The sequence below is a fragment of the Mandrillus leucophaeus genome, unplaced genomic scaffold (genome assembly GCF_000951045.1).
Source record: "Mandrillus leucophaeus isolate KB7577 unplaced genomic scaffold, Mleu.le_1.0 Scaffold412, whole genome shotgun sequence".
Lineage (NCBI taxonomy): Eukaryota > Metazoa > Chordata > Mammalia > Primates > Cercopithecidae > Mandrillus > Mandrillus leucophaeus.
The window spans coordinates 592,376-618,195 of NW_012104388.1; the positions used below are offsets into that span (position 1 = coordinate 592,376).

Consider the following 25,820-nt stretch of genomic DNA (forward strand, 5'->3'; position numbering starts at 1 on the left):
GATCTCCTGACCTCGTGATCCGCCCGCCTCGGCCTCCCAAAGTGCTGGGATTACAGGCTTGAGCCACCGCGCCCGGCCTACATTTAAGTCTTTAATCCATCTTGAGTTAATTTTTATATAAAGTGTAAGGAGGGTGTCCAGTTTGGTTCCTGCATAAGACTAGCCAGTTTTCCCAACACCACTTATTAAATAGAGAATCCTTTCCCCATCACTTGTTTTTGTCTGGTTTATCAAAGAAGAAAGCTTCCCTTTACCACTTCATATCGCTCCCTCAAGCTAGTACCCTACTTCTCTGCTTCATTTTTCAGCAAAACACTTTGAAATAATTGTCTATATTGTGTGCCCATTTCTCCCTTGTTCTCACGAACCAACTCTAATGAGGCTTTTGCCCCACCAGTGTACACAAGTTTTTTGTTGTTGTTGCTGTTTGTGAGTCCAGGTCTCTCTCTCTCACCCAGGCTGCAGTGCAGTGGTATGATCACAGTTCACCACAGCCTCAACCCCTTGGGCTCAAAGTGATCCTCCCACCTCAGCCTCCCAAGTAGCTAGGACTACAGTTTCGCATCACCACACCTGGCTAATTTTTTTTTTGTAGAGACGGGGGTCTCACTCTGTTTCCCAGGCTGGTCTCAGACTCCCACCTCGACCTCAGAAGTATTTCTTGACATGGTTAACAATGACCTCCACATTGTTCAGTCAAAGGCCACCTCTCAGTTCTCAGCTTATGCAACTCATCAGCAGTTTCTGATCCAGCTGATCAATCCTTCCTTGAAGCACAATCTTCCCTTGGCTTCTAGGGCACCTCTTTTTTTTTTTTTTGGAGATGGAGTCTCACTCTGTCGCCCAGGCTGGAGTGCAGTGGCACGATCTCAGCTCACTGCAACCTCTGCCTCCCAGGTTCAAGCAATTCTTCTGCCTCAACCTCCTGAGTAGCTGGGAATAAGGCGTGCGTCACCACGCCCAGCTAATTTTTGTATTTTCAGCAGAGATGGGGTTTCACCTTATTGACCAGGCTGGTCTTGAACTCCTGACCTTGTGATCCACCCGCCTCTGCCTCCCAAAGTGCTGGGATTACAGGTGTGAGCCACCACTCCTGGCCAGGCACCTCTTTTTCTCGGGGTTCCATTCTGCCTTACTGGCTACTATATTTGATTTCCTTCCCAAGTTCCTCATTTGGCAACTCCTAAACACATGCCAGGGTTGTGTACCCACAACTCTTCTATAGTCCCCTTGATGATCTCATATAAGTTCATGGCTCTAAATACTATCAGCTGGGGACAGTGACTCATGCCTATAATGCCAACACTTTGGGACACCAAGGAAAGTGGATCACTTGAGCCTAGGAGTTCGAGACCAGTGTGGGCAACGTTGGGGAGACGCCGTCTCTACAAAAGTACAAAAAAATTAGCCAGATGTGATGGTGCTTGCCTGTAGTCCCAGCTACTCAGGAGGCTGAGGTAAGAGGATTGCTTGAGTCCAGGCAGTCAAGGCTGTGGTGAGCTGTGATCGTGCCACTGCACTGCAGCCTGGGTGACAGAACAAGACCCCATCTCAAAAAAAAATAAATAAATACTATCAGTATGTGGACAAGTCCCATTTTATATTTCCCAACCCACACCTCTCTCCTGAACTCCCAATTTTTTGTTGTTTTTGTTTTCAGACACAGGGTCTCACTTGTTTACTCAGGCTGGAGTACAGTGACACAATCGTAGCTCACAGCAGCCTCCAACTCGTGGTCTCAAGCAACCCTCCTGCCTCAGCTTCCTGAGTAGCTGGGACCACAGGTCCCAAGCCCACCAAGCCCAGGCGATTTTGTTTATTTTTTGTAGAGATGAGGGGAGTCTCTCTCTGTTGCCCAGGCTGGTCTCGAACTCCTGGCCTCCCACCTCAGCCTCCCAAAGTGCTGAGATTACAGGCATAAGCCACTAAGTCTGGCCAACTCCCAACTTTTGTATTCAATCCCCATTCTCTACTTGAATGTCTAACAGAATCTCAAATTTCATGTGTCCAAAATCCCAGGGCCAAGGCCCTCCATTTCTCATCGCCTCTACCATGCCTACCCAGGCCCAAACCCGCAGCTCCTCTCATTTGTCAAGCGGTACAACTCCCTCTAACCTGGAAGGCTGCTCTTGCTTCTCTCACAAAAACCAGAGTCATACTTTAGGAACTTTACATCCACTCATGTATCCTCTACTCAACCTCCAGTGTGTTCATCTCACTCAAAAGAAACGTTAAAGGTCCTAACTATCACCTACAAGATGCTACCAGATATGAGCCCCTCACTGACCTCAGCTCTCCTCTCACCTCCCAAGCAAGGGCTTTCCCTTGCCATTTCCTGTGCCTCACGCTGTTCTTCCAGGTATCTTCCTGAACCTCGTGTTTCCTTCAAGGCTCTGCTTAAACATTACCCCATCAGTGATGCTGTCTACCCTAGATAACAGAGAAGTCCCCCCACACCACCACCGATTTCCTACCTCTTACCTTGCTTTCATTTTCTCTGAAACACTTACCACCTAAATTCACCATATATTTATTTGCTTCTTTATTGTCTCCCCAAAGAGGGTCCCTAAAGGCAGGGACTTCATTTCTAATGTAAACCTTACTAAGAATTCAAAAATATCTGTGGCGCTAATGACATCTTGCTCAATGTCACGTTGAGCCCTTACACATTTTTCCCATACAGCTCAGAACTATATTATCACACTTTCAGATTCTAACTGGAAGGAATATCATTAATTTCTAGTTGCCCAAAGGACTTAGGTCCTCACATTCTATCAAGATTTCAGTATGAACAAACGGGCATAATCAGCTTGAAAACAGTGGTTCTTAAGTACTTACGTGGGCAATGTCTCCTTTTGTGCCGATGACCCGATCCTGGGAGTGCTTACTGAACTCAACATAGTGATCTTCTGTGAAGGAATGCCTATGGACAAACAGGAGCACTGAAGTGACAGATCTTCAGGACATATTCCTGCAACCAACTGAAACATGGGTGACCCCCAGCCTCTTGCACAATCACACTCACCTAAAGATCCTGGACTCCCAAAGAGGAAACAATCATACACTTAGATTACAAAGAAAATTTCTTCTATCAGCTTGTCCAAGCAGATACAAAATAATGAATGGGAATTCCTTAGAGAAATGACAAACAGGGCATATGTGCCTTTGAAACACACAGCAAAGGGGCCAGCCACGGTAGCTCACTCCTATAATCCCAGCACTTTGGGAGGCTGCGGCAGGTGGACTGCCTGAGCTCAGGAGTTCGAGACCACCCTGGGCAACATGTCAAAACCCTACCTCTACCAAAATTGCAAATTAGCCAGGCATGGCGGCACATGCCTGTGGTCCCAGCTAATCAGCAGGCTGAGGTGGGAGGATCACTTGAGCCTGGGAGGCAGAGGATGAAGTAGGTCATGCTTGTGCCACTGCACTCCAACCTAAGTGACAGAGTGAGACCCTGTCGAAAGAAGGAAAGAAAAGAAAAAGCCGGGCACAGTGGCTCATGCCTGTAATCCCAGCACTTTGGGAGGCCGAGGTGGGCGGATCAACGAGGTCAGGAAATCGAGACCATCCTGGCTAGCATAGTGAAACGCTGTCTCTACTAAAAATACAAAAAATTAGCCAGGCGTGGTGGCTGGCGCCTGTAGTCCTAGCTGCTCAGGAGGCTAAGGCAGGAGAATGACGTGAACCCAGGAGGCGGAGCTTGCAGTGAGCTGAGATCGGGCCACTGCACTCCAGCCTGGGTGACAGAGTGAGACTCCGTCTCACAAAAAAAAAAAGAAAAAAAGAAAAAGAAAGGAGAAGAGAGGAGAGAGAAAAGGAGAGGAGAGGAGGAAAGAGAGGAGGGGAGAAGAGGGGAGAGGAGGGGAGAGGAGGGGAGGGGAAGGGAGGAGAGGAGAGGAGACACAGCCAAGACTGCAATGTCCTATGTGAACACGGGAAAATACATAGATTCTGGGTCAGGGTCTGCTGCATAATGAGAATGTATATACCTCATAAAAATATCTAGGAATTAAGAAAGATAAAGTCTTATTAAACATGAGTCTTAGATGAGGAAGAGAGAAGTTAACAATAACTGACAGCACCCTCTTTCCCCAAAAAGCTTCGTCTAAAAACCAAATGAAAGGGGGTCTAAACAAACTAGGTAAATAAAACACAGACTAGGTTCCAAAAGCAGATACATACTTCATATCAAATACTGATTTCATTCCCCAAAGTGCAGACAAAGGCTGGCTCCAAGTAGCAGATGTCAGCAGCAAGGACCCATCCTAAAAGAAGAAGGCGCAAGGTGGGTAACCGTGCATTTACATACATGCAGATGTCACTACCTGCCATTAGCATTTTTAAATATATGCATAAAAATGTTGTTGAATTAAAGAGAAAATTTTATAACCCACAGAAACCAAGAAATGGTCAGAAGCCACTATGATTTGAATACATATACCTATAGTGTCCTAGAAAATAACTAAACTTAGGAGAGTATTAAATCCTACTGAACTAGCCACAAAAATAGAACAGATAAAAGGGAGGTGGGAAAAATGAGACGATGTCAAAGATAGTTCCTTTCTTCCTAATAACTTTGCCGTATTCCTCAGTCTCCATCTGAAATATGAGTTAACCTCAACCAGACTTTCCAGTTGAGAACTCATTTAAAAGAGAGAGCTCAATAAAGGGTAAGCCTCCTTTACTCTAGTTCACTAATTCATCTTGGAAGAATGACTGACAGCATCCTAGGAAGGAACCCTTACCCTGGAAGGTTCAAGATGTGTGATGGCTGAGTTGTGACAGTTATAGCTGGCCTCCTCCTGTCCACTAAACACATTATAGAGCTTCAGCTGCCCTGTGCAGGTGCCAAGCATCAGGAACCGCTCCCGAGCTGAGAATGCACAGCAGGTGAAGCCACTCTCATCTTCATTGGCTTCCCGGAACACTGAAATAGGACGGAATCTAAGCACAAAAAAAAGGAGAGAATCAGAGGCAAAGAATGTGCAGGGACTCAGAAAAAGCAAACTGCTAGGACAGAAGAAAAAGCACAGAACATTAATGTTTCAAATGGGTTCTTCCAAAATCACAGTGACCTTCAGTGCTTTTTATTTTAAATAAGAAAAAGATTTCCACTTACAAATTTAAATAACAAAAATTCCCATGTTTAGGCCAGACGCAATGGCTCACAACTGTAATCCTAGCACAGGTGGGGGGATCAGTTGAGGTCAGGAATTCAAGACCAGCCTGGTCAAAATGGTAAAACCCCATCTCTACTAAAAATGCAAAAATTAGCTAGATGTGGTGGCGCCTGCCTGTAATCCCAGCTACTCAGGAGGCTGAGGCAGGAGAATCACTTGAACCTGGGAGGCAGAGGTTGCAATGAGCCAAGATTGCACCACTGTACTTCAGCCTAGGCGACAGAGACACTCCATCTCAAACAAACAAACAAAAAAATTCCCATGTTTAAAACCTGTGATCCCATAACCTTTATGTAAGATTTGTCAAGAATCAGAACAGGAAGCAACTTGCAACAGCACAAGTTTGGGAGCCTCCTTATGGACAGTAATGAGGGGGTGTGGGTTCTAGAAAACATACTAGTTGAGATGAGAACACAAAGGATTATATCAATATACTGCCAACAATCACACAAGGAGCCCATGGTTGACAAAAGGTGATACAATTACATTGTTCAAGTATTACACAAAGTGACAATCAGTGGTATTTCAGGCCAACTATGCTGATACTGCCCAGTTTGATTTAAATAAAAGAATCGTTCCAATTCCCAGAGAGTAAGAAGGGGCCTTCTTCTTACCTGCTAAAGATAAGGTGCCTATCAAAGCATCCGCCATCCACCCCTCCATACTTTGGAAATGATGCCCTGCGGTTTAGCCTTGAGGTAAAGTTTATTGGCGCTTGCCGCCTCTGTTTTGGCTCAGGACATTGGTGAGGAGTAAAGAGGGAGAAAGGTGGGCAAGTGGCAACTGGATTCTTGCAGCGAGCATGTTGTTCTCTAAGATACTCTGTGATTATACTGTCCAGCGTAGGTGGGGAAGGAAGATGTCTGTCCAGCTGCTTTTTTATGGCTGGGCTTTGGCTGTAGGCGCCATGGTCCGACTTCTGCCGCAACACTCTGATTTTCCTGCCATTACAGGGTGACGGCCTCTCTCTGATAAAACTGATCCTACCAATCAAAGGGGAGTTGCCAGCATAAGATGGGCCGGGCAGAGCTAGTGGACCCTGGGGAGGCCGTGGCTGAGGATGGGCAGTGGGGGCAGAAGGGGCAGAGGCACCCACGGCAGCATGGCTGCCCAGTCGAGTTGCAATGCCATTAGCGATACGAGGGGTTCGGGGTAGAGAGACAGGAGAAGCAGCAGCAGTGACTGGGGTAAAGGCAGAAGAATGGGAGGCAGCAGTCATGGGCAGGTCGGCCTCTTTTGTCAGCACGGTTGCTGTTTCTCCAAGCCCTTTAGAAATAAGATGGTTTCGTATCAACAAAAGCAGCTCTTTCTCAGGGAAGGAGATCCTTGACTGGGCAACAACATCTGCTTTCTGCAGTCGTGCTAGGGAAACATCAGTGCCAATGAGAAGTGGTTTTCCTGACACCCGTTCAATGAGTTCAGCAGCATACTTGCAGAACTTGACATGGTCACTGCGCTTGTCCTGCAGCACAGGCTCCTTCATCAGCTGCTGGATCTGGCAGCTGCTGAAAAGGGGCAGTTTACTGATGATCTGCCGGACAGTGCTACTGCGAGACAGGCCCACCAGGGCCTTGCAGGCCAGGGCCCGGATCTGGTCTGCATCTGTGATGGGCATCTTAATGGACAGTAAGGACAGGAGCACCTTGATGCCGTTGTTGGACTGAACCACATTCCACATCTTGGCCAGGGTGTGCTCACTGCTTTTGGGGTTCTGAGGCAGCTTTCTCCGAGGAGTACCAGAGATAAATTTACCAATACTGGATATGCGGTTATCTGGGCCACAAACACAATTGATGATAATCTGAAGTGCTGACTTCTGAATTTCAGCATCATGGATGAAGAACTCACCCTCAGCCACTCCCAAAATAATGCTGATACCTAATGGGAAAAAAAAAATTCTGTATTATTCATCATAAAACTAATGACCAATTTCAATAGTTGTTCCAGAGTCAAAATTTGGTGTTCCAGTCACTTTGTTTTACTTTAAAAAACTATATTATTTTTGTAAAAACTGCAAGGAATTGTTTGTATAAAGTACAATCAGTTCTACTACAATGTATTTTTATGATCTCATATGCAGTTATTAAATAGGGAAATTATGTCATAATTATGGAAAAGTCATCAAGTTTGTGTGTAATTTTTTCTGGTTTTATTATTTTTTTGAGGCAGAGTCTTGCTCTGTCACTCAAGCTGGAGTGCAGCGGCACGATCTCGGCTCACTGCAACCTCCGCCTCCCAGTTCAAGTGATTCTCCTGCCTCAGCCTCCTGAGGAGCTGGGATTACAGGCGCCTGCCACCACGCACAGCTAATTTTTGTATTTTTAGTAGAGATGGGGTTTCACCATGTTGGCCAGGCTGGTCTGGAACTCCTGACCTCAGGTTATCCACCCGCCTCAGCCTCCCAATGTGCTAGGATTACAGGTGTGAGCCACTGCGCTCGGCCTTTTCTGATTTATTAATTTTAATACATTAAAACCTTAGGAATGGAGAAAGCCCTCAGTTGGGCTGCTACTGTGGAAGCAGAACCCTTTCTACTGTATTTTAAGAAAATTGAAAACAAGTGCCTGTGTCTTAGTCCTATCCTGCATCTTGTACTGTCACACAACTTCCCATGCTCACCCCAGCAGTGCCCTGATCACCCCTGCTCTTAATAATGTATATTATCAAAGTGTATTTTCCTTTTTTTATATATGTATGATGGTTTCTACCCATTTTGAGCTACCTGCCAATTACTAACTCAGGTTACAAAATTGCTTACTTTGTTTTTTTTTCCCCTTTAACTCCTGGAAAGCTGTGATGCTTAAGTTTTTTACTATCTGCCTCAACCTATTTTTCCCATGAACTTTATTTTTAGTGCAAGACTCTGCAGAGTGTGAGCTTTTCAGGAAAGCTATAATATACCATTATAGCAGAAATGCCAGAAAACCTGAGTTTACTAGCATGACCCCCTTAAATCAAACTATCTGGTACTACGTTTGTATTTTTGTTTTCTTTTTTTTTTTTTAATTAGTTTCTGATCTGCTGAATGGTAGTCCTTATAAAGGACAGACAAGGAGCCCCCCTCTACTACTTTTGTTCTGAAATCCAAAATTAGGTCAGGTAGGTAACCACAACCAGAGTGGCAAAGAAAAAACAAACCCAGACCAAGAAACAACAAAAATGGCAAAATACAACCTACCTACAGTAGAGACTGTAGATCCAGCCTCATCCAACACGTCCACTGATTCTGCCAACTGGAGCTGGATTTTAGGGACCACAGTAAGAATAGCCAGGACATCCAAAGCAAAGCGCACAGTGTCATTCCTGGACAGTAAGAAGAATTAGTCAAAGGGAAATTAGAATATAGCCACAAGAACCAAGAGAAACAGAGATAGACACAAACAGACACACGCACACAGAGAGACAATAAATCAGAACCGCTACCAGTGTGGCTCTATCTCGAGCTGTCACAAGAGAGGATTTTATAGTTACAATGACATTACTTCCAAAAAATACAGCAAAAGAATTTTTACCTATCAAACTTCTACAATAAAAAACACAGAATAATCCTGAATCCTTTCATTCTAGCGAAAATATATAGGCACACACACTCTCAAACTTTTGGTGAGAGTAGAAATTAGCACAATCTTTCCAGAACGTAATCTGGAGGCCAGGCTCGGTGGCTCATGCCTATAGTCCCAACACTTTAGGAGGCCAAGATGGGAGGATCACTTGAACCCAGGAGTTTGAGACCAGACTGGGCAACATGGTTTTATATTTTTCTATTAAAAAAAATATAGGCTGGGCACAGTGTCTCACGCCTGTAATCCCAGCACTTTGGGAGGCTGAAGTGGGCGGATCATAAGGTCAGGAGATCAAGACCATCCTAACACGGTGAAACCCTGTCTCTAATAAAAATACAAAAAATTAGCCGGGCATGGTTGTGGGTACCTTTAGTCCCAGCTACCTGGGAGGCTGAGGCAGAAGAATGGCGTGAACCCGGGAGGCGGAGCTTGCAGTGAGCCGAAATCGTGCCACTGCACTCCAGCCTGGGAGACAGCGAGACTCCGTCTCAAAAAATATATATTTTTTTATATATATATAAAAGATATTAGCCGGATGTGGTGGCACCTGCCTGTAGTCCCAGCTTCTCAGGAGGCTGAGGTGGGAGGATCACCTAGGCCCAGGAAGTTGAGGCTGTGGTGAGCCATGATTACACCACTGCACTCCAGCCTGGGCAACAGAGTGAGAGCCTGTCTCGAAAAACAAAAAAAGAAAAATGAAAAAAAAAAGAAAGTAATCTGGAAATATGAAACAAGATTCTTAAAATGTTCATAAACCCTGTCCTAGAAATTTCACCTCTAACAATCTGTCCTAAAGAAATAATCAGGCCAGGGCCAGGTGTGGTGGCTCATGCCTGTAATACTAGCACTTTGGGAGGCTGAGGCGGGCAGACTGCCTGAGTTCAGGAGTTCAAGACTAGCACGGGCAACATGGTGAAATCCTGTCTCTACTAAACTACAAAAAAAAAAAAAAAAATTAGCCAGGCTTGGTGGCGGGCGCCTGTAGTCCCAGCTACGTGGGAGGTTGAGGCAGGAGAATTGCTTGAACCCAGGAGGCAGAAGTTGCAATGAGCTGAGATCGAGCCACTGCACTCCAGCCTGGGCCACAGAGAGAGACTCCGTCTCCAAAAAAAAAAAAAAAAAAGAAAAGAAAAGAGATTCAGGCCAGGTGCAGTGGTTCACGCCAGTAATCCCAACACTGTGGGAGGCTGAGGCAGGCAGATCACCTGAGGTCAGGAATTCAAGACCAGCCTGGCCAACATGTTGAAACCCCATCTCTACTAAAAAATACAAAAACCAGCCAGGCATGGTGATGGGCATCTGTAATCCCAGCTACTCAGGAGACTGAGGCACGGAGAACTGCTTGAACCCAGGAGGCAGAGGCTGCAGTGAGCCAAAATCACACCGCTGCACTCCAGCTTGGGCAACACAGTGAGACTCAGTCTCAAAAAAAAAAAAAAAGAAAGAATCAGAAGAATTTACGTATTAAGATGTTCATTAGCCACATTAAAATAGCAAAAGAATCAGAAAACCCACATAGACAAGAGCAACATATGTATTACAGTACACTCATAAACTACATTGACAATCATTTTCAAAGAACCCTAAAGAATGAGGGAAAGGGTTCAAAATACATCATTAATGATATAAAAATAAAAAATGTAAGATATAAAATTAAAAATCAGACAATACCAAGTACTGGCAAGAAAGCAGAGAAATGTTGGATGTCTTTTGTAGTTAAAAAAGAAAAAAACGGCTGGGTGCGGTGGCTCACGCCTGTAATCCCAGCACTTTGGGAGGCCAGGGTGGGTGGATCACGAGGTCAGGAGTTTGAGACCAGCCTGGCCAATACGGTGAAACCCCATCTCTACTAAAAATACAAAAATTAGCTGGGCGTGGTAGTGGGTGCCTGCAGTCCCAGTTACTCGGGAGGCTGAGGCAGGAGAATCGCTTGAACCCAGGAGGCGGAAGTTGCAATGAGCCAAGATCACACCACTACTGTACTCCAGCCTGGGTGACAGAGCAAGACTCCGTCTCAAAAAAAAAAGAAAGAAAAGTAGAGAAATGAAAGCTCCTATATATTGCTGGTGGGGAATGACAATGGCATGAACGTTTTTAGAAGCAATTTGGCAATATCCAATAAAGGTAAGAACACAGACACCCTACAAAACCAGATGCTCTACATCATATCCTCAAGAGAGCCTCCAAAAGGAGGTTCATGATACCATTTATTTAATCGGAAAAAAAAAAATACAAAAACACTAAATTAGCCATCAATGGCAGAATAAACTGCAGTATAGAAATACAGTGTTTTAAATAAATATTAACAATATATAAATCTCAAGAATAGAAGTGTAAAAACAGCAAGCTGCAAAAGACAAACTTAGGAAAATAACAATTTAAAAACATGCAAAGCAGTACTATATTATTATTTATGAACACAGCACAGATATATATAGTATAAAAACATGAGTGGGGAGAATATGGTTCAAATTCAGAAGATGAGTGACTCTGGGGAGGCAGAAAAAGAACTGAGGGAAAAGCAAATACAACAACATGCCTATCCTGGTTAATGATGGAGCAGTTGTTATACTATTCTCTGTGCCTTTCTACGTTTCGAAAATATTCATAAAAAAGATGAATTTGATTAAAAAGTATAATATCAATTATGTGTACTTACAAATATTATGTAATGAATGCTAAGTAATTTTCTCTTTAAAATATTCTGCATATTCTAAAGCAGAAACATTTACTAATTTTATTTCTAAAAATAAACTTTTAAAATCAAGGACTATTTTTTCAATAATCCAAATACAGGCCGGACAGGCTAAGGCAGGCAGATCACTCAAGGCCAGGAGTTGGAGACCAGCCTGGCCAACATGGCAAAACCCCATCTCTACTAAAAAATACAAAAATTAGCTGGGCTTGGTGGTGTGCGCCTGTAATCTCAGCTACTTCAGAGGCTGAGGCATGAGAATCACTTGAACGTGGGAGGTGGAGGTTGGAGTGAGCTGAGATCATGCCACTACACTCCAGCCTGGGCAACAGAGCAAGACTGTGTCTCCAAAACCAACAAAAAAATAAATAAATACATATGTACCAGTTTAAAAAATGTATTTATACCCTTTCTAGTTATCTTGTGAGCTGTCATAATCTTTTTTTTGGAGACAGAGGCTCGCTCTGTTGCCCAGGCTAGAATGCAGTGGCACAGTCTTGGCTCACTGCACCCTTCACCTCCTGGACTCAAGCAATCCTCCCACCTCAGCCTCCCTAGTAGCTGGGACTACAGGCATGCGGCAACACACCATGCTAATTTTTCTTTTATTTTTGGTAGAGACGGGGTTTTACCATGTTACCTAGGCTGGTCTCAAACTCCTGATCTCAAGCATCAAACTCTGCCTCAGCCTCCCTAAGTGCTGGGATTGCAGGTATGAACCACCATGCCTGGTCTGTCATCACTTTTTAAACAATTCTCCAAATAAATATAATAACCTACTTTTCCAATATTCTAAAACAGCACTTCTCAAAGTATAGTCTGAAGACTTCGAGAAGTCTGAGACCCTTTCAGAAGGTCCTGTGAAGTCAAAGTTATTTTCATAATAACAAGATGTTACTTTCCTTTTGCACTCTCATTCTCTCATTGCATAGTAAGAGAGTCTTCCAGAGATTATGTGATATCACAAAAACTGAATACAGAAGCAGATACGAGATATTAGGCCAGACATTTTTTTGAACTTGCTAAAATTATCTGGTTTTATTTTGGAAATTTTTCATGAATAATGCAAACATGCAATGGGTTCACTTTTTTTTTTTTTTTTTTTTTTTTTTTGAGACGAAGACTTGCTGTGTTGCCTAGGCTGTAGTACAGTGGCATGATCTCAGCTCACTGCAACCTCTGCCTCCCAGGTTCAATCGATTCTCCTGCCTCAGCCTCCCAGGTAGCTGGGATTACAGGTGTGTAACACCACGCCCAGATAATTTTTCTATTTTTAGTAGAGACGGGGTTTCACCATGTTGCCCAGGCTGGTCTCAAACTCTGGACCTCAAGTGATCTGCCCACCTCATCTTTCCAAAGTGCTGAGAGTACAGGCATGAGCCATCATGCCTGGCCCACATTTTTTTAGTGCATAAATATTTTTACATTTTTCTGTTTTAATTTCTAATACACTGAACACTGATAGATATATCACAAAAACAAAAGCCTTTTAGAGTTCTCAGTAATTATTAATACGGTATAGGTATCTTGAACCCAAAAAGTTTAATTACACCTGCTCCAAGAGTACCTCAAAACATACTATATTCCCCTAAATAAGCCCCTCTTATCTTTATGGCTGTGATTAAATAGGAAAAGAAGGTCAAGCACTCTGTTTATAAACTTTTTTACTATCTTCTCTTAAGATCCCATCTTTTTCAAAAGAGTTTTATTTCTTTTTATATCATCTTCAAATAGAACCTACTCAATTTCCTGATTACATCAGCCACCCTTTTCTGGGCCTTGTCCTGCTCTGCCTTCAACTAATTTGTGAAAACCCTAACAGTGTGTTGAATTCCAAGAGTAAAAGGACAATTTTATATGAACATAATATAAACATTATATATGGTTGTCAAGTACTAGCAAGACACTTAAAGTCTAAGCACTGAAGAATCCTGGACTCTAGCCTCAAGACAAGACTTTAACCCCAGCTCTGCAGCTGTGGCCATGTAAATCACGTACCTTCTCTGACAGTACAGACGCTGATCCTTGCCTATTACGTAATATTTACAATCACCAAGACCATACATATGAACAAGTGTGCTGTAAATTAAAAATCATATTTTCATGCCTAATTTCTCAGTTTCAAGTCCAAAATTTCAATTCAACAAATTTTGTTAAGCATATACCATGTGCAAACCAACATCAACTTTAGTAAAAAGATGCATCAAACTTCATTTGAAATCTCTCTCTGGTCCCACCTTGCATAATAGGTCTTCCAATTGCAGGCAATAGAAATAAGCTGCAACAAGAGTTGCACACAAGAAAGTTTGAGGAAGACTTCAGCTGGTTCCCAATATAGCTGTGCTGGGCCATATTCTATCAAAAATTCCATCATTTCCACAATCTGTTCATGAGTATATGAGCATGCCTATAAGGAGAGATATACAGTATTATTATTACATATAATTCTACATCTGCCTACTACCTTCTTGAGCGCAGCTCACTGGCCAAGATATTTCATTTTACTTATTTATTTCAAGACAGGGTCTCACTATGCCGCCCAGGCTGGAGGGCATTGGCTTGATCATGGCTCACTGTAGCTTCAATCTCCCAGGCTCAAGCTATCTTCCTGTCTCAGCATCCCAAGTAGCTAGAACCATAGGCACATGCCACCACACCCAGCTAATTATTTTATTTTTCGTAGAGACAGGGTCTCATTTTGTTGTCCATGCTGGAGTGCAGTGGCACGATCATAGCTCACTGCAGCCCTGAACTCCTAGACTCAAGTGATCCTCCCACCTCAGCCTCCTGAAGTGCTGGAATTACAGGCATGAGCCACCATGCTTGGCCAAGGTTTTAATTAAAAAGTAAATAATAATACCTTTCAAATTCCACAATTCTTAAGTCAAAAGCCCATATGTGAAATAATGACCATATATTGATTAATCTTTTACCTTATTTATAATTAGACTCACAATATGATTTGTCCAAAAAGATAACAAGTTTCCTTTGTGCATATAAGTTATAGCTCAAGAGAAAGAAGCATCATGTGACTGATTTCTTTTCAATTTGTGACTTTTTTTTAAGACTGGGTTTCACTCTGTTGCCCAGACTGGAGTGCCATAGCCTGATCACATGCAGCCTCAAACCCCCAGACTGAAGTGATTCTTCCACCTCACCCTCCAGAGTAGCTGAGGCTACTCATGTACCACCATGCCTTTTTTTTTTTTTTTTTTGAGACAGTCTGTGCCCAGACTGGAGTGTAGTGGTATGATCATAGCTCACTGCAGTCTTGAACTCCTGGGTTCAAATGATCCTCCCACCTCTGCCCCTGAAGTAGCTAGAACTATAGATGCACACCACAGGGCCCAGCCAATTTTTAAAACTTTTGTAAAGACAGGGTCTCACTATTGTTGCCCAGGCTGGTCTCAAACTACTGGCCTCAAGAAATCAGTTGGTGATTTTTTAAAAAACATGCAGCTACTCATCTGTATCCCAAAACATATGAAACTCCACAATGATAGAGAAGTAGAGTTATAAACACATTTTCAGAAAAGAAATTCTGCATAGAAGGCAAATCATCTAGTACTTTTCATACAAAATAGTTCTTTGCCAGGTACAGTGGCTCACACCTATAATTCTAGCACTTTGAGAGGTCGAGGTGGGAGGCCTCTTTGAGCCCAGGAGTTCAAGACCAGCCAGGACAACATAGTTGCACCCCCAACTCAACAAAAAATTTAAAAATTAGCTGGGTGTGATGGTGTGTGCCTATAGTCCCCCAACTACTCAGGAGGTTGAGGTGGGAGGATCACCTGAGCCTGGGAGGTTAATGTTGCAATGAGCTGTGGTCACATCACTGCACTCCACCCTGGGCGACAGAGGGAGACTATCTCAAAAAGAAAAAAAGAAAGCTTTTTTATACACACTTCGGTTAATCTTTTAGTTCTAGAATCCCAGCAACTTACAACTGGAAGCAAAATAATTCCCTGAAATTCACCTATTACATCCATTTTTCAATTGGTTCTGCCTTCAAACAGGGAAGTATACTCCAACAATGGGCATAACACAGAGTCCACTGATCTGAATGTGAGTTTCAGGACTGAGATGCTACAGAGAGGGCTAACGGAACTTTCCCTTTCAAGACAAGGTCCTCTCACCTTGTACGGGGGTTGCGGGTGGACAAGAATGCCACCCTCAGTCCTCTGAAGTGACTGCTTCACTTGTTCCAATTTAATGGCCAGGTGAGCCTCAAAGTATTTGCGCAAGGCCATGCAGGTATGTTTCCCAGTTTGGCGGCTAGCAAATATTTCATCATCACTCAGAAGTGCACCCTGATCTTCCAAATTTAGAATCTCCAAAGTACTGATCTATTAAGATACAAAATATTGGGGTAAAAGAGGGGAAAAGGCAAGAGTTAAGAAAAAAGATTAAAAAATGGGAAAATATTTTAGTAAACTTTTTTTATTTTCCACACACATTCTGCTTATGTATCAGTAAACTTTTATGCTTAACAATACTGACAAATATCAAACCATATTTATGTATATCTATGTATATAACATGATAACAGTAGCTATATGAAAACAAAACATTAAACCCATACCGAAAAATGAACAAGCTTTTAATCACAGCAAAAAATATACAGGCATAAAACTATTGCTTTTAGAAAGATCACGATCATCAACTGCCAATCCCCGTGATAAGATTACTATATCCAAGGCAAGTCTACAATGGCACAGTGTCCTCAAACTACTAAAGAAAAACAGAAATTTGTGAAGGAAGGAAAAAAAAACAAAAAAAAAAACTTCACAGAAAGAATGGCAGTAAAACTCCTCTAACCAAAAGCTTCCTTTCTTCAAGGGTGTGCTGTTAACGGGCAGCCAAGACAACCAGGACCCTTAATCCTAGTGAGAAAAGCACTGAAATAATCTCACCAAGTTCACCAGACGACGAAGACCATCATAGCGGTCAAAGAGCTCCAAGACGGCCCGAAATGAGAAGCAAATTGAAAAAAACATGGTAGCATGGCAGCATCCTGAAGCATGAGAACACTCCATTAACCACAAGGTATAGTTCACCACATCAGACAGAACATTGTGGGGATGCATGCAAACCTGCAAAAAAATACAAATAAAACAATGCTTTTAAATTGTGGGCAAAGGAGCCCTCGAACAGGATGAAAAATTCACCAGTATAGATATCTGCAGAATACAATGACCATTTCCAATCAAGTCACTCTTAGTACAAAGTTTAGGTTATAATACAAAGGCAATTTTAGAACACAATCCATTCCAAACCTGAAAACGACCTAAATTTAGATAAATATTTAAATACAACCTATACTTACTAAGTGCCAACAAATATTTACATTATTTACTGCTCACGAGGGCTCCATTATACAGGTATTAGGATTCTCACTTAAAAGAAGAGGAAGAGGTAAGGAACTTCTCCAATGTGATAAAAGTGGCTCAGATTTCTGATCCTAAGTCTAGGAGTTTGGTATTCATTCTCTGGTTAATTCACACACATTTTGATGTCTACTATGGGTCACAAAATGAAATTGTAAAGCATCCCCAGGTTTTCTTGATATTTTTTTCTCTATCTTAGCCATAAGTAATTTTGTATGTACACACACAGATTAGTTTATTACTCCCAAAAGACTACCTATCTTGTATAAACACCAAAAGAAAAATTAAAACTGATATTATTAATAAGCAAAGATAATGTCATAGCTCAAGAAGAAATTACCCATTTCACTCTACCAGAAAAGACACACCAAATAAGAATACTAGAAAAATGTTCCAGGAATAGAACTAACAAGAACTTTGCTTTCCTAGGGGATCCCAGGAGCCCATCACTTTTCAAATGTACAACCCACAGCCTGGGCAAAATGGCAAAACCCTGCCTCTACAAAACATTTAAAAATTAACCAGGTGTGGTAGTGTGCCCTTGTTGTCCCAGCTACTTGCAAGGATGGTTTGAACCCAGGAGGCAGAGGCTGCAGTGAGCCAAGATCATGCCACTGGACTCCAGCACAGGCGACAGAGTCAGACCCTGCCTCAAAACAAAAATAAAAACGAAAAACCACATACATATGTATAACCCATTTACACTTTTAAAAAATCACAAAGCCAGGCATGGTGGCTCATGCCTGTAATCCCAGTACTTTGGGAGGCCGAGGTGGGTGGATCACTTGAGGTCAGGAGTTCGAGACCAGCCTGGCCAACATGGTGAAACCCTTTACTACAAACACAAAAATTAGCCGGGCACAGTGGTGGGTGCCTGTAATCTCAGCTATTCTAGAGGCTGAGACAGGAGAATTGCTTGAACCTGGGAGCCGGAGACTGCAGTGAGCCAAGATGGCACCACTGCACTCCAACCTGGGCAACAGAGCAAGATTCTGTCCAAAAAAAAAAAAAAAAAAAAAGTATAAAAAGTAGCCAGGCATGGTGGCACAAGCCTATAGTCCTAGCTACCTAGCAGGCTGAGCACTTGGGCAATAGGGCGAGACCTTGTCTCTAAAAATATACACACATATACACCCCTATATACAATATAAATTTGTGTGTGAATGAATCAGTGAGAGACTAGGTCTGTTGCGTGTGGCTTTTTTTTTTTTTTTTTTTTTAAACAGAGTCTTGCTCTGTAGCCCAGGCTGGAGTGCAATGGCAGTCTCAGCTCACTGCAACCTCCGCCTTCTGGGTTCAAGCAATTCTCCTGCCTCAGCCTCCCAAGTAGTTGGGATTACAGGCATCTGCCACCATGCCTGGCTAATTTTTGCACTTTTAGTAGAGACAGGGTTACATCATGTTACCCAGGCTGATCTTGAACTCCTGATCGCAGGTTATCCACCCGCCTCAACCTCCCAAAGCACTGGGATTACAGGTGTGAGCCACTGTGCCCAGCCTGTTGTTTTTACAATAACTCATAAACGTCACTCCACTAAGACATCAGAAAAGTACCTGAAGGCTAATCTTAATGCCATAGAAATGGCAAAAACTAAATAAAGCTCCCAGACTCCAATCCACCCAGCATTTTCCCAGTAGAGTCAGAAAAAAATAGAATCATTTCTAAACAATTTTACATTTTTAGAATGCTTTATAAAGACTAGATATTCACGTTCCTTGCTTCTTTCATTAAAATTTATTTATTCAACTATTGTTTTTTTCTTATCCAAAAGTCATTCTGCAAATGTGATCTTTTAAAGAGGTTGTCCCCAACCAAATCTCATCCCCACAAACCTGTATAGATGAGACTTACTCTTTCCATGGCATCCTGATTGTAGGATAGGTAATACAAACACATAGATACACCGGTTGCAGCCATAGAAGGACGAGGTATTTCCAGTAATTTCTGTACTCCACCATGCGCAACAAATTCTGTGGCAAATTTGTTATGGAGCAGGAGAGATGCTAGGTGCTAAAAAATGAGGACACAAATTACCACAAAATAACCTAGAAAATTAACAAAATCTCTTGACCTAATATTCAGTTAAGCTGTTAAATACAAAAGTCCTCTAAGGAGACAACCAACCCCTCACAAAAGAAAACCTAATATTATTTAAAATAAACAAAAAGACTAAGATTCCTTAACATTTCTCTTTTCTTTCCTAACACCAGGGATTTTTTTTTTTTTTTTTTTTTTTTTTCCAGATGGAGTTTCACTCTTGTTGCCCAGGCTGGAGTGCAATGGCGCAGTCTTGGTTCACTGCAACCTCCGCCTCCTGGGTGCAATCGATTCTCCTGCCTCAGTCACCTGAGTGGCTGAGATTATAGGCACCTGCCACCACGTCCAGCTAATTTTTTTATTTTTTAGTAGAGACAGGGTTTCACCATGTTGGCCAAGCTGGTCTTGAACTCCTGACCTCAGGTAATCCGCCCACCGGGGCCTCCCAAAGTGCTGGGATTACAGGCGTGAGCCACCATGCCCAGCCTGATTTTTTTATGAAGGTGAAAAATATTGCTATAAGGGCTGGGTGCGGTGGCTCATGCCTGTAATCCCAGCACTTTGGGAGGCCGAGGTGGGCAGATCACTTGAGGTCAAGAGTTTGAGATGAGCCTGGCCAACATGGTGAAACCCTGTCTCTACTAAAAATACAAAATTAGTTTTTTTTATGAAGGTGAAAAATATTGCTATAAGGGCTGGGTGCGGTGGCTCATGCCTGTAATCCCAGCACTTTGGGAGGCCGAGGTGGGCAGATCACTTGAGGTCAAGAGTTCGAGACCAGCCTGGCCAACATGGTGAAACCCTTTACTACAAACACAAAAATTAGCCGGGCACAGTGGTGGGTGCCTGTAATCTCAGCTATTCTAGAGGCTGAGACAGGAGAATTGCTTGAACCTGGGAGCCGGAGACTGCAGTGAGCCAAGATGGCACCACTGCACTCCAGTCTGGGCGACAGAAGGAGACTCTGTCTCAAAAAAAAAAAAAAAAAAAATTACTGTAAGTAATGATATTTGTCAGGTGGCGTGTCTCACTCCTGTAATTCTAGTACTTTGAGAGGCCAGGGTGAAAAGATTGCTTGAAGTCAGGAGTTCAGGGCCAGCCTGGACAATACAGCACAACCCCATCTCTACAAAAAATTTAAAAATTAACCAAATGCAGTGGCACATGCCTGTAGTTCCAGTTACTTGGGAGGGTGAGGTAAGAGGATCGCTTGAGCCAGAGAGTTCAAGGCTGTAGTGAGCTAGGATCAACTGTACCACTGCACTCCAGCCTGGGTGACAAAGTAAGACCCTGTCAGTCAATCAATCAATCAGTAACCCTACAACCATTTTACTATTACATATTTAGGTTGGTGAAAAACTGCAGTTTTTGCCTTTGAAAGCAATAGCAAAAACTGCAGTTACTTTTGCACCAACTTAATAGCTTCCCTAACGGACTTTTGCTAACCTTCCCATTTTAATCCTTTTAATATAAATAGCTCTATATCCTAGCTTTTGCTCAATGACTCATCAACTAATGAATTCCCAAAATCTGCCTTCCTTTAAATTGATCAATATATCCCCAAAAGAAGAATCTTGAGCAAATTATCTAAACAAGTATATTTTTAGAACTAACCATGTGCATTTTAAATAGATGTCTTAAAGGTTATCTTTTAAGGTTTTTTAACTGCCTGTTCAAGTCCCACTAGCCTCTCTGGGTGGACTTGATCTCCTGCACAATGTTATGAGCAAAGAATATAATCCAAGCAGCAGGCTGCTTGATGACTCTGAACCTAGGCCAACATAAACAGGGCCTTGGGAAAGCTAGAGCTCCCCCTACTGTTTCCCACGTCAAGGTATCTTCCAGGTACCAACAACATAGATTTGTAATTACATGATTTGATATCTGCACAAATCTCACTAAGGTCAATGGAAAAAAACCGGGATGTGCCCTCTTCAAAAAAGTTCTCTCAACAACCAGGCTCAGGCTAACCCTTATATATAATTCAAATCCCTTCTATCATTACCCTACTTTTTGTTTGTTACACAACACTCTACCACACTTCCACACACTCCTTCCCGCAAGACACAGCTAAACTATGTGACACTCATTATAATTCTCCACACAAAAACCTATAAAAATAGCAACTGCCCAATCCCTTCTTCCATTGCACCCTGTTCAGGACCAGAAATTGTATCTGAAAGCAATATCGTTGGGCCACTGGAGACAACTTTGACCTCCAGCTTCATCCCACTGTGCAAAGTATAACCATGAGCTTACACACTTAATATACACACACACCAAATCCCACATGTAGAAACACGTTACTCTAATTATGTCTGACCTCCTCCAAACTTGAAATTTCTGAAAGTTAAAAGGCAAATTTCCTCATTTCTATTCCATTTCAAAATACTTTGGAACTATACTACTTTGGCCAACATGGTGAAACCTAGCCTCTACTAATAATACAAAAATTAGCCGGCCATGCTAGCACATGCCCGTAATCCCAGCTACTCAGAAGGCTGAAGCAGGATAATCACTTGAACCCGGGAGGCCAGGGTTGCAGTGAGCAGGGATCGTGCCACTGCACTCCAGCCTGGGTGACAAGAGCGAAATTCTGTCTCACAAAAAAAAAAAAGAAAAAAATTATAGGTTTATATGTCTGTATCTCTTAACAAACAAAAAATGACAAAGACTTGATTTATTTATTCGTTGGCCTCCTTGTATCCCTCGTACCTGAACATAAGCATCTGGCCCATAAAAAGCACTCAATAAATGTTCAGTAAAGAACAAACACAAAAATAAAGTTACCAAGTGGTAGTAAAATAAGTAGTTCGGCAAAGGGAAGATAAACTAGAAGATGATTAAAGAAAAAGCAAGAAGAGTGTTGTGTCAAGATCACCGATGGGCACATCACAAAAGTTTGATCCAACCTTGGTCCCCAGAGTTTTCACAAATGCTCACTGAAGAAAATTCCCAGGACGATTTGCGGGCCTCTCAAAACTTCTGCTTCGAGACTTTGATAAAGAACCTTAGTAACTTGACTATACACCCTAGTACTGAATTCCCTTACCATCTACCAGAAAATTCACCCCAACAATATACAGGAGCAGTGATCCTCAAGGAAGTCAGAGATGAGTTGCTCTACAGGAGAGGGGTAAGAACACTGCTGTCTGTGTAGAAAGAAAAGGATGGCAAAACTGAGATACATGTTACTCAGCAGAGTTCCTAGGCTTAAAAGAAAACTAACAAACAATGGGCTTAAGAGAGTTCAGAATGAATCAAGTAGTGGACCATTCAGATGTCGCTGCAGTTTCTGCATGTATAATTGATGGGATCCTTCTGAGGATGCTAGAATACAGAATTACGACACTGAGCCACGTCAGCCATAACCCTTATTCTTGTACTTTTCTTTCTTGCTAGTAATTTTATGTAGCAGGTTGAAAAAGCTACCCCATGATAGGATAGACTGTATACCGATAATTTTGAAATAAGTTCTAGGATGTATTTTTCTGCTTGTATCTTTTCCTTCCTACCATGATACTAATAATTTATAAAGGATCTGCATAGTTTGAACGTATTTGAATAACTTCAGTATACTTTAGCTCTACTGTTTGATTTGACCCAAAGAAGCACCAAGAGGACAAAAGTATTCCCATGTGTTTTAGAAGCCCAAAGTCAGTGAGACAAAACCCAACATCAAGAATCTGAAGCAAACTCACTTGTGGGGAAAGAATGTAAAGAGAGCATTGGGTAGTTTAGCTAGAGTATAATAGATTTTCTGGCTTTCAAAAATCTAGACTGCAATAAGATGAAACTTCGTGTTATTTTTACAATTTTCAGTACAAATAAAGGTATGTATAGAGAAATAACAAAGTTGACATATTTGAGTGTCTTTAAAAAAAAAAAAAAAGAAAGAGCCAGGTGCGGTGGCTCACACTTGTAATCCCAGTACTTTGGGAGGCTGAGGTAGACCCTTGAGGTCAGGAGTTCGAGACCTGCCTGGCCAATATGGTGAAACCCTGTCTCCACAAAAAATTTAAAAAGTAGCCAGGCGTGGTGGCACATGCCTGTAATCTAAGCTACTCAGGAAGCTGAGGCAGGAGAATTACTTGAACCCGGAAGGCAAAGGTTGCAGTAAGCCAAGATCACACCACTGCACTCCAGCCTGGGAGACAGAGCAAGACTCAGTCAAAAAAAAAAAAAAAAAAAAAAATCCCAACACTTTGGGAGGCTGAGGCGGGCGGATCACCTAAGATCAGGAGTTCTAGAACAGCCTGGTAAACATGGTGAAACCCTGTCTCTACTAAAAATACAAAAATTAGCTGGGTGTAGTGGCTTATGCCAGTAGTCCCAGCTACTCGGTAGCCTGAGACAGGAGAACTGCTTGAACCCAGGAAGCGGAGGTAGCAGTAAGCAAAGAGCACCACTGCACTCCAGCCCGGGTGACAGAGTAAGACTCCGTGTCAAAAAAAAAAAAAAAAAAAAAAAGAGCAAGAAGACCCCAAACTCACTAAAGGGAAATTATTTCCTGGGTTGTAAAAGGGCTGAACATGGGAGAGCAAGTAAGACTAATTCACAAGGACCCCACTTACCCATGATGACTAAGCTGATCTGAATGGAGCAATACAGTTGAATGAATAACAATGTGGCTATCATACAGTTCTCAACAGGTAACTACTGAGAGATGAGGCCATTGCACGGTTGCTCACATCTATAATTCCAGCACTTTGGGAGGGTGGCACATGGAAAACTTGAGCCCAGGAGTTTGAGACTAGCTTGGGCAACATAATGAAACCCAGTTTCTACCAAAAATACAAAAAATTAGCTGGGCAGTGTGGTGCACACCTGTGGTCCAAGCTACTCAGGAGGCCGAGGCAGGAGGATGGTTTGAGCCTGGGGGGTGGAAGTTGCAGTGAGCCAAGATCACGCCACTGCACTCCAGCCTGGGTGACAGAGTAAGACCCTGTCCTCAAAAATAACAAAAAATAAATAAAATAAAATGTATAACACAAACAACATTGTTGTAGTCCAGTCACTATGCCAGAAAAAAAAAAAAAAAAAGAAAAGAAAGAAAACACTGTAACAATCCTAGAAACCCAAACAAAGGTTATATTCAGTCTCACTTATAACAAAGTAACTTATCATCTTTGTGTTCCATTCAAATCTTGGCTAATTTTATACCTGTTACATGTTCATCTTAAAATTTTACTTGTTACATATTCATTCATTCTTTTCTGACTTCTGCATACCCAAGATTTCACTAAAAGTTTGGAGTGGTTATGCTTTTTTTTTTTTTTAACTGTAATTTCACTTTAAAATTAAACTTTAGCCTAGCAGAGTAACTTCAGTTTTTCATGAAAATCCTTATTTCCATGGTTCAACAAACAAATATTAAGGGAATTCATTCAGTTCCTAAGTGACTACTATTTGTTGATTGCTTACCATATACCAGTCCCTGTTTTAAGCAGTAGAAATTTAAAAAAAAAACCCTCAAAATTATATGCAAAGATGTTCACTGCAATGTCCCCTGTAACACAAAAATGAAACAGCACAGGTATATCACAAAACTAAGAAAATTACAGAGCATCTAATTTGTATAGAACAATCATATAGCTACATGTAAACATTCTTAGGATACAAGTGAAGCTGAACTGTAAAGTCTAGCTAACAATTATTTTCAAAGCAACTGTGTCTATTAAAGATTAGAATGAAGCACAAAAATAAAAAGTTATTTTATTATAAGCGAGACTGAATGTTATTTTCTTTTGGGCTTTCAGGATTGTTACAATGTTGTTTATGTTATACTTTTTTTTTTTTTTTTTTTAGACAGGGAGTTTCAGAGTTTCGCTGTTATTGCCCAGGCTGGAGTGCAATGGCAGGAGCTCAGCTCACCACAACTTCCAACTCCTGGGTTCAAGCAATTCTCCTGCCTCGGCCTCCTGAGTAGCTGGGATTACAGGCATGTGCCACCACACCCAGCTAATTTTGTATTTTTAGTAGAGACGGGGTTTCTCCATCTCTAGTTGGTCAGGCTGGTTTCGAACTCCCGACCTCAGGTGATCCACTTGCCTCAGCCTCCCAAAGTGCTGGGATTACAGGCATGACCCACTGCACCGGACAAAGTGTTATACATTTTTTTTAAAAAGTAATTTTAATGACCTCATCTCTCAACAGTTACCTATTGAGGAGAACTGTATGATAGCTACATTCTTATTCATTCAACTCTCTCTCTCCATTCAGATCAGCAGTCACCTTGAATTAGGTGTGGACCTTGTGAATTAGACTTAGTTGCCCTCCTACGTTTAGATCCTTTGCAACCTTTACTGAATTAGGGTCTGCCTGTCTTGTTTTTTCCCGAGAGAGTCTCGCCCTGTCACTCAGGCTCATCCTAGTGATCTTGGCTCACTGCAATCTCCACCTCCCGAGTTCAAGTGATGCTTATGCCTCAGCCTCCTGAGTAGCTGGAATTACACGCGCAAGATACCACGCCAGGCTAATTTTTATATTTTTTGTAGAGACCAGGTCTCCCATGTTGACCAAGCTGGTCTCAAACTCCTGGGCTCAAGCTATCCTTCTGCCTCAGTCTCCCGAAGTGCAGGGATTATAGGCGTGAGCTAACGTGCCTGGCCTGTCTGCGACCCTTTTTTTTTTTTTTTTTTTTTTTTGGGGGATGGAGTCTCACTCTGTTGCCCAGGCTGGAGTACAATGGCACAATCTCTGCTCACTGCAACCTCCGCCTCCCAAGTTCAAGTAATTCTCCCACCTCAGCCTCCTGAGTAGCTAGGATTACAGGTACCTGCCATCATGGCCAGCTAATTCTGTCTGCTATTTCATTACTCATTTTCTAGTTTATATTTTGTTACCCCTAGGTAATTTAACATATACAATATGTACATAGTTTAGAAAAAATTTTTGTGGCCGAGCGTGATGGCTCACACCTGTAATCCCTACACTCTGGGGGGCCGAGGTGAG

At 42.3% G+C, this 25,820-nt stretch overlaps 1 protein-coding gene across 3 annotated transcripts in view; it reads right to left on the reverse strand.

Moving 5' to 3' along the window:
• Positions 1 to 25,820, reverse strand: part of VPRBP (Vpr (HIV-1) binding protein) — a 119,123-nt gene that overhangs the window by 27,927 nt on the left and 65,376 nt on the right. For all 3 annotated transcript variants that reach the window (XM_011992494.1, XM_011992492.1, XM_011992493.1), the window contains 9 exons: positions 18,681 to 18,839; positions 16,355 to 16,534; positions 15,578 to 15,787; positions 13,679 to 13,848; positions 8,362 to 8,486; positions 5,798 to 7,061; positions 4,749 to 4,947; positions 4,186 to 4,268; positions 2,839 to 2,923 (listed from right to left, as the gene is read on the reverse strand). In XM_011992494.1, the coding sequence (XP_011847884.1) occupies positions 2,839 to 2,923; positions 4,186 to 4,268; positions 4,749 to 4,947; positions 5,798 to 7,061; positions 8,362 to 8,486; positions 13,679 to 13,848; positions 15,578 to 15,787; positions 16,355 to 16,534; positions 18,681 to 18,839 (2,475 nt within the window). The remainder of the gene's footprint in view (positions 1 to 2,838; positions 2,924 to 4,185; positions 4,269 to 4,748; positions 4,948 to 5,797; positions 7,062 to 8,361; positions 8,487 to 13,678; positions 13,849 to 15,577; positions 15,788 to 16,354; positions 16,535 to 18,680; positions 18,840 to 25,820) is intronic.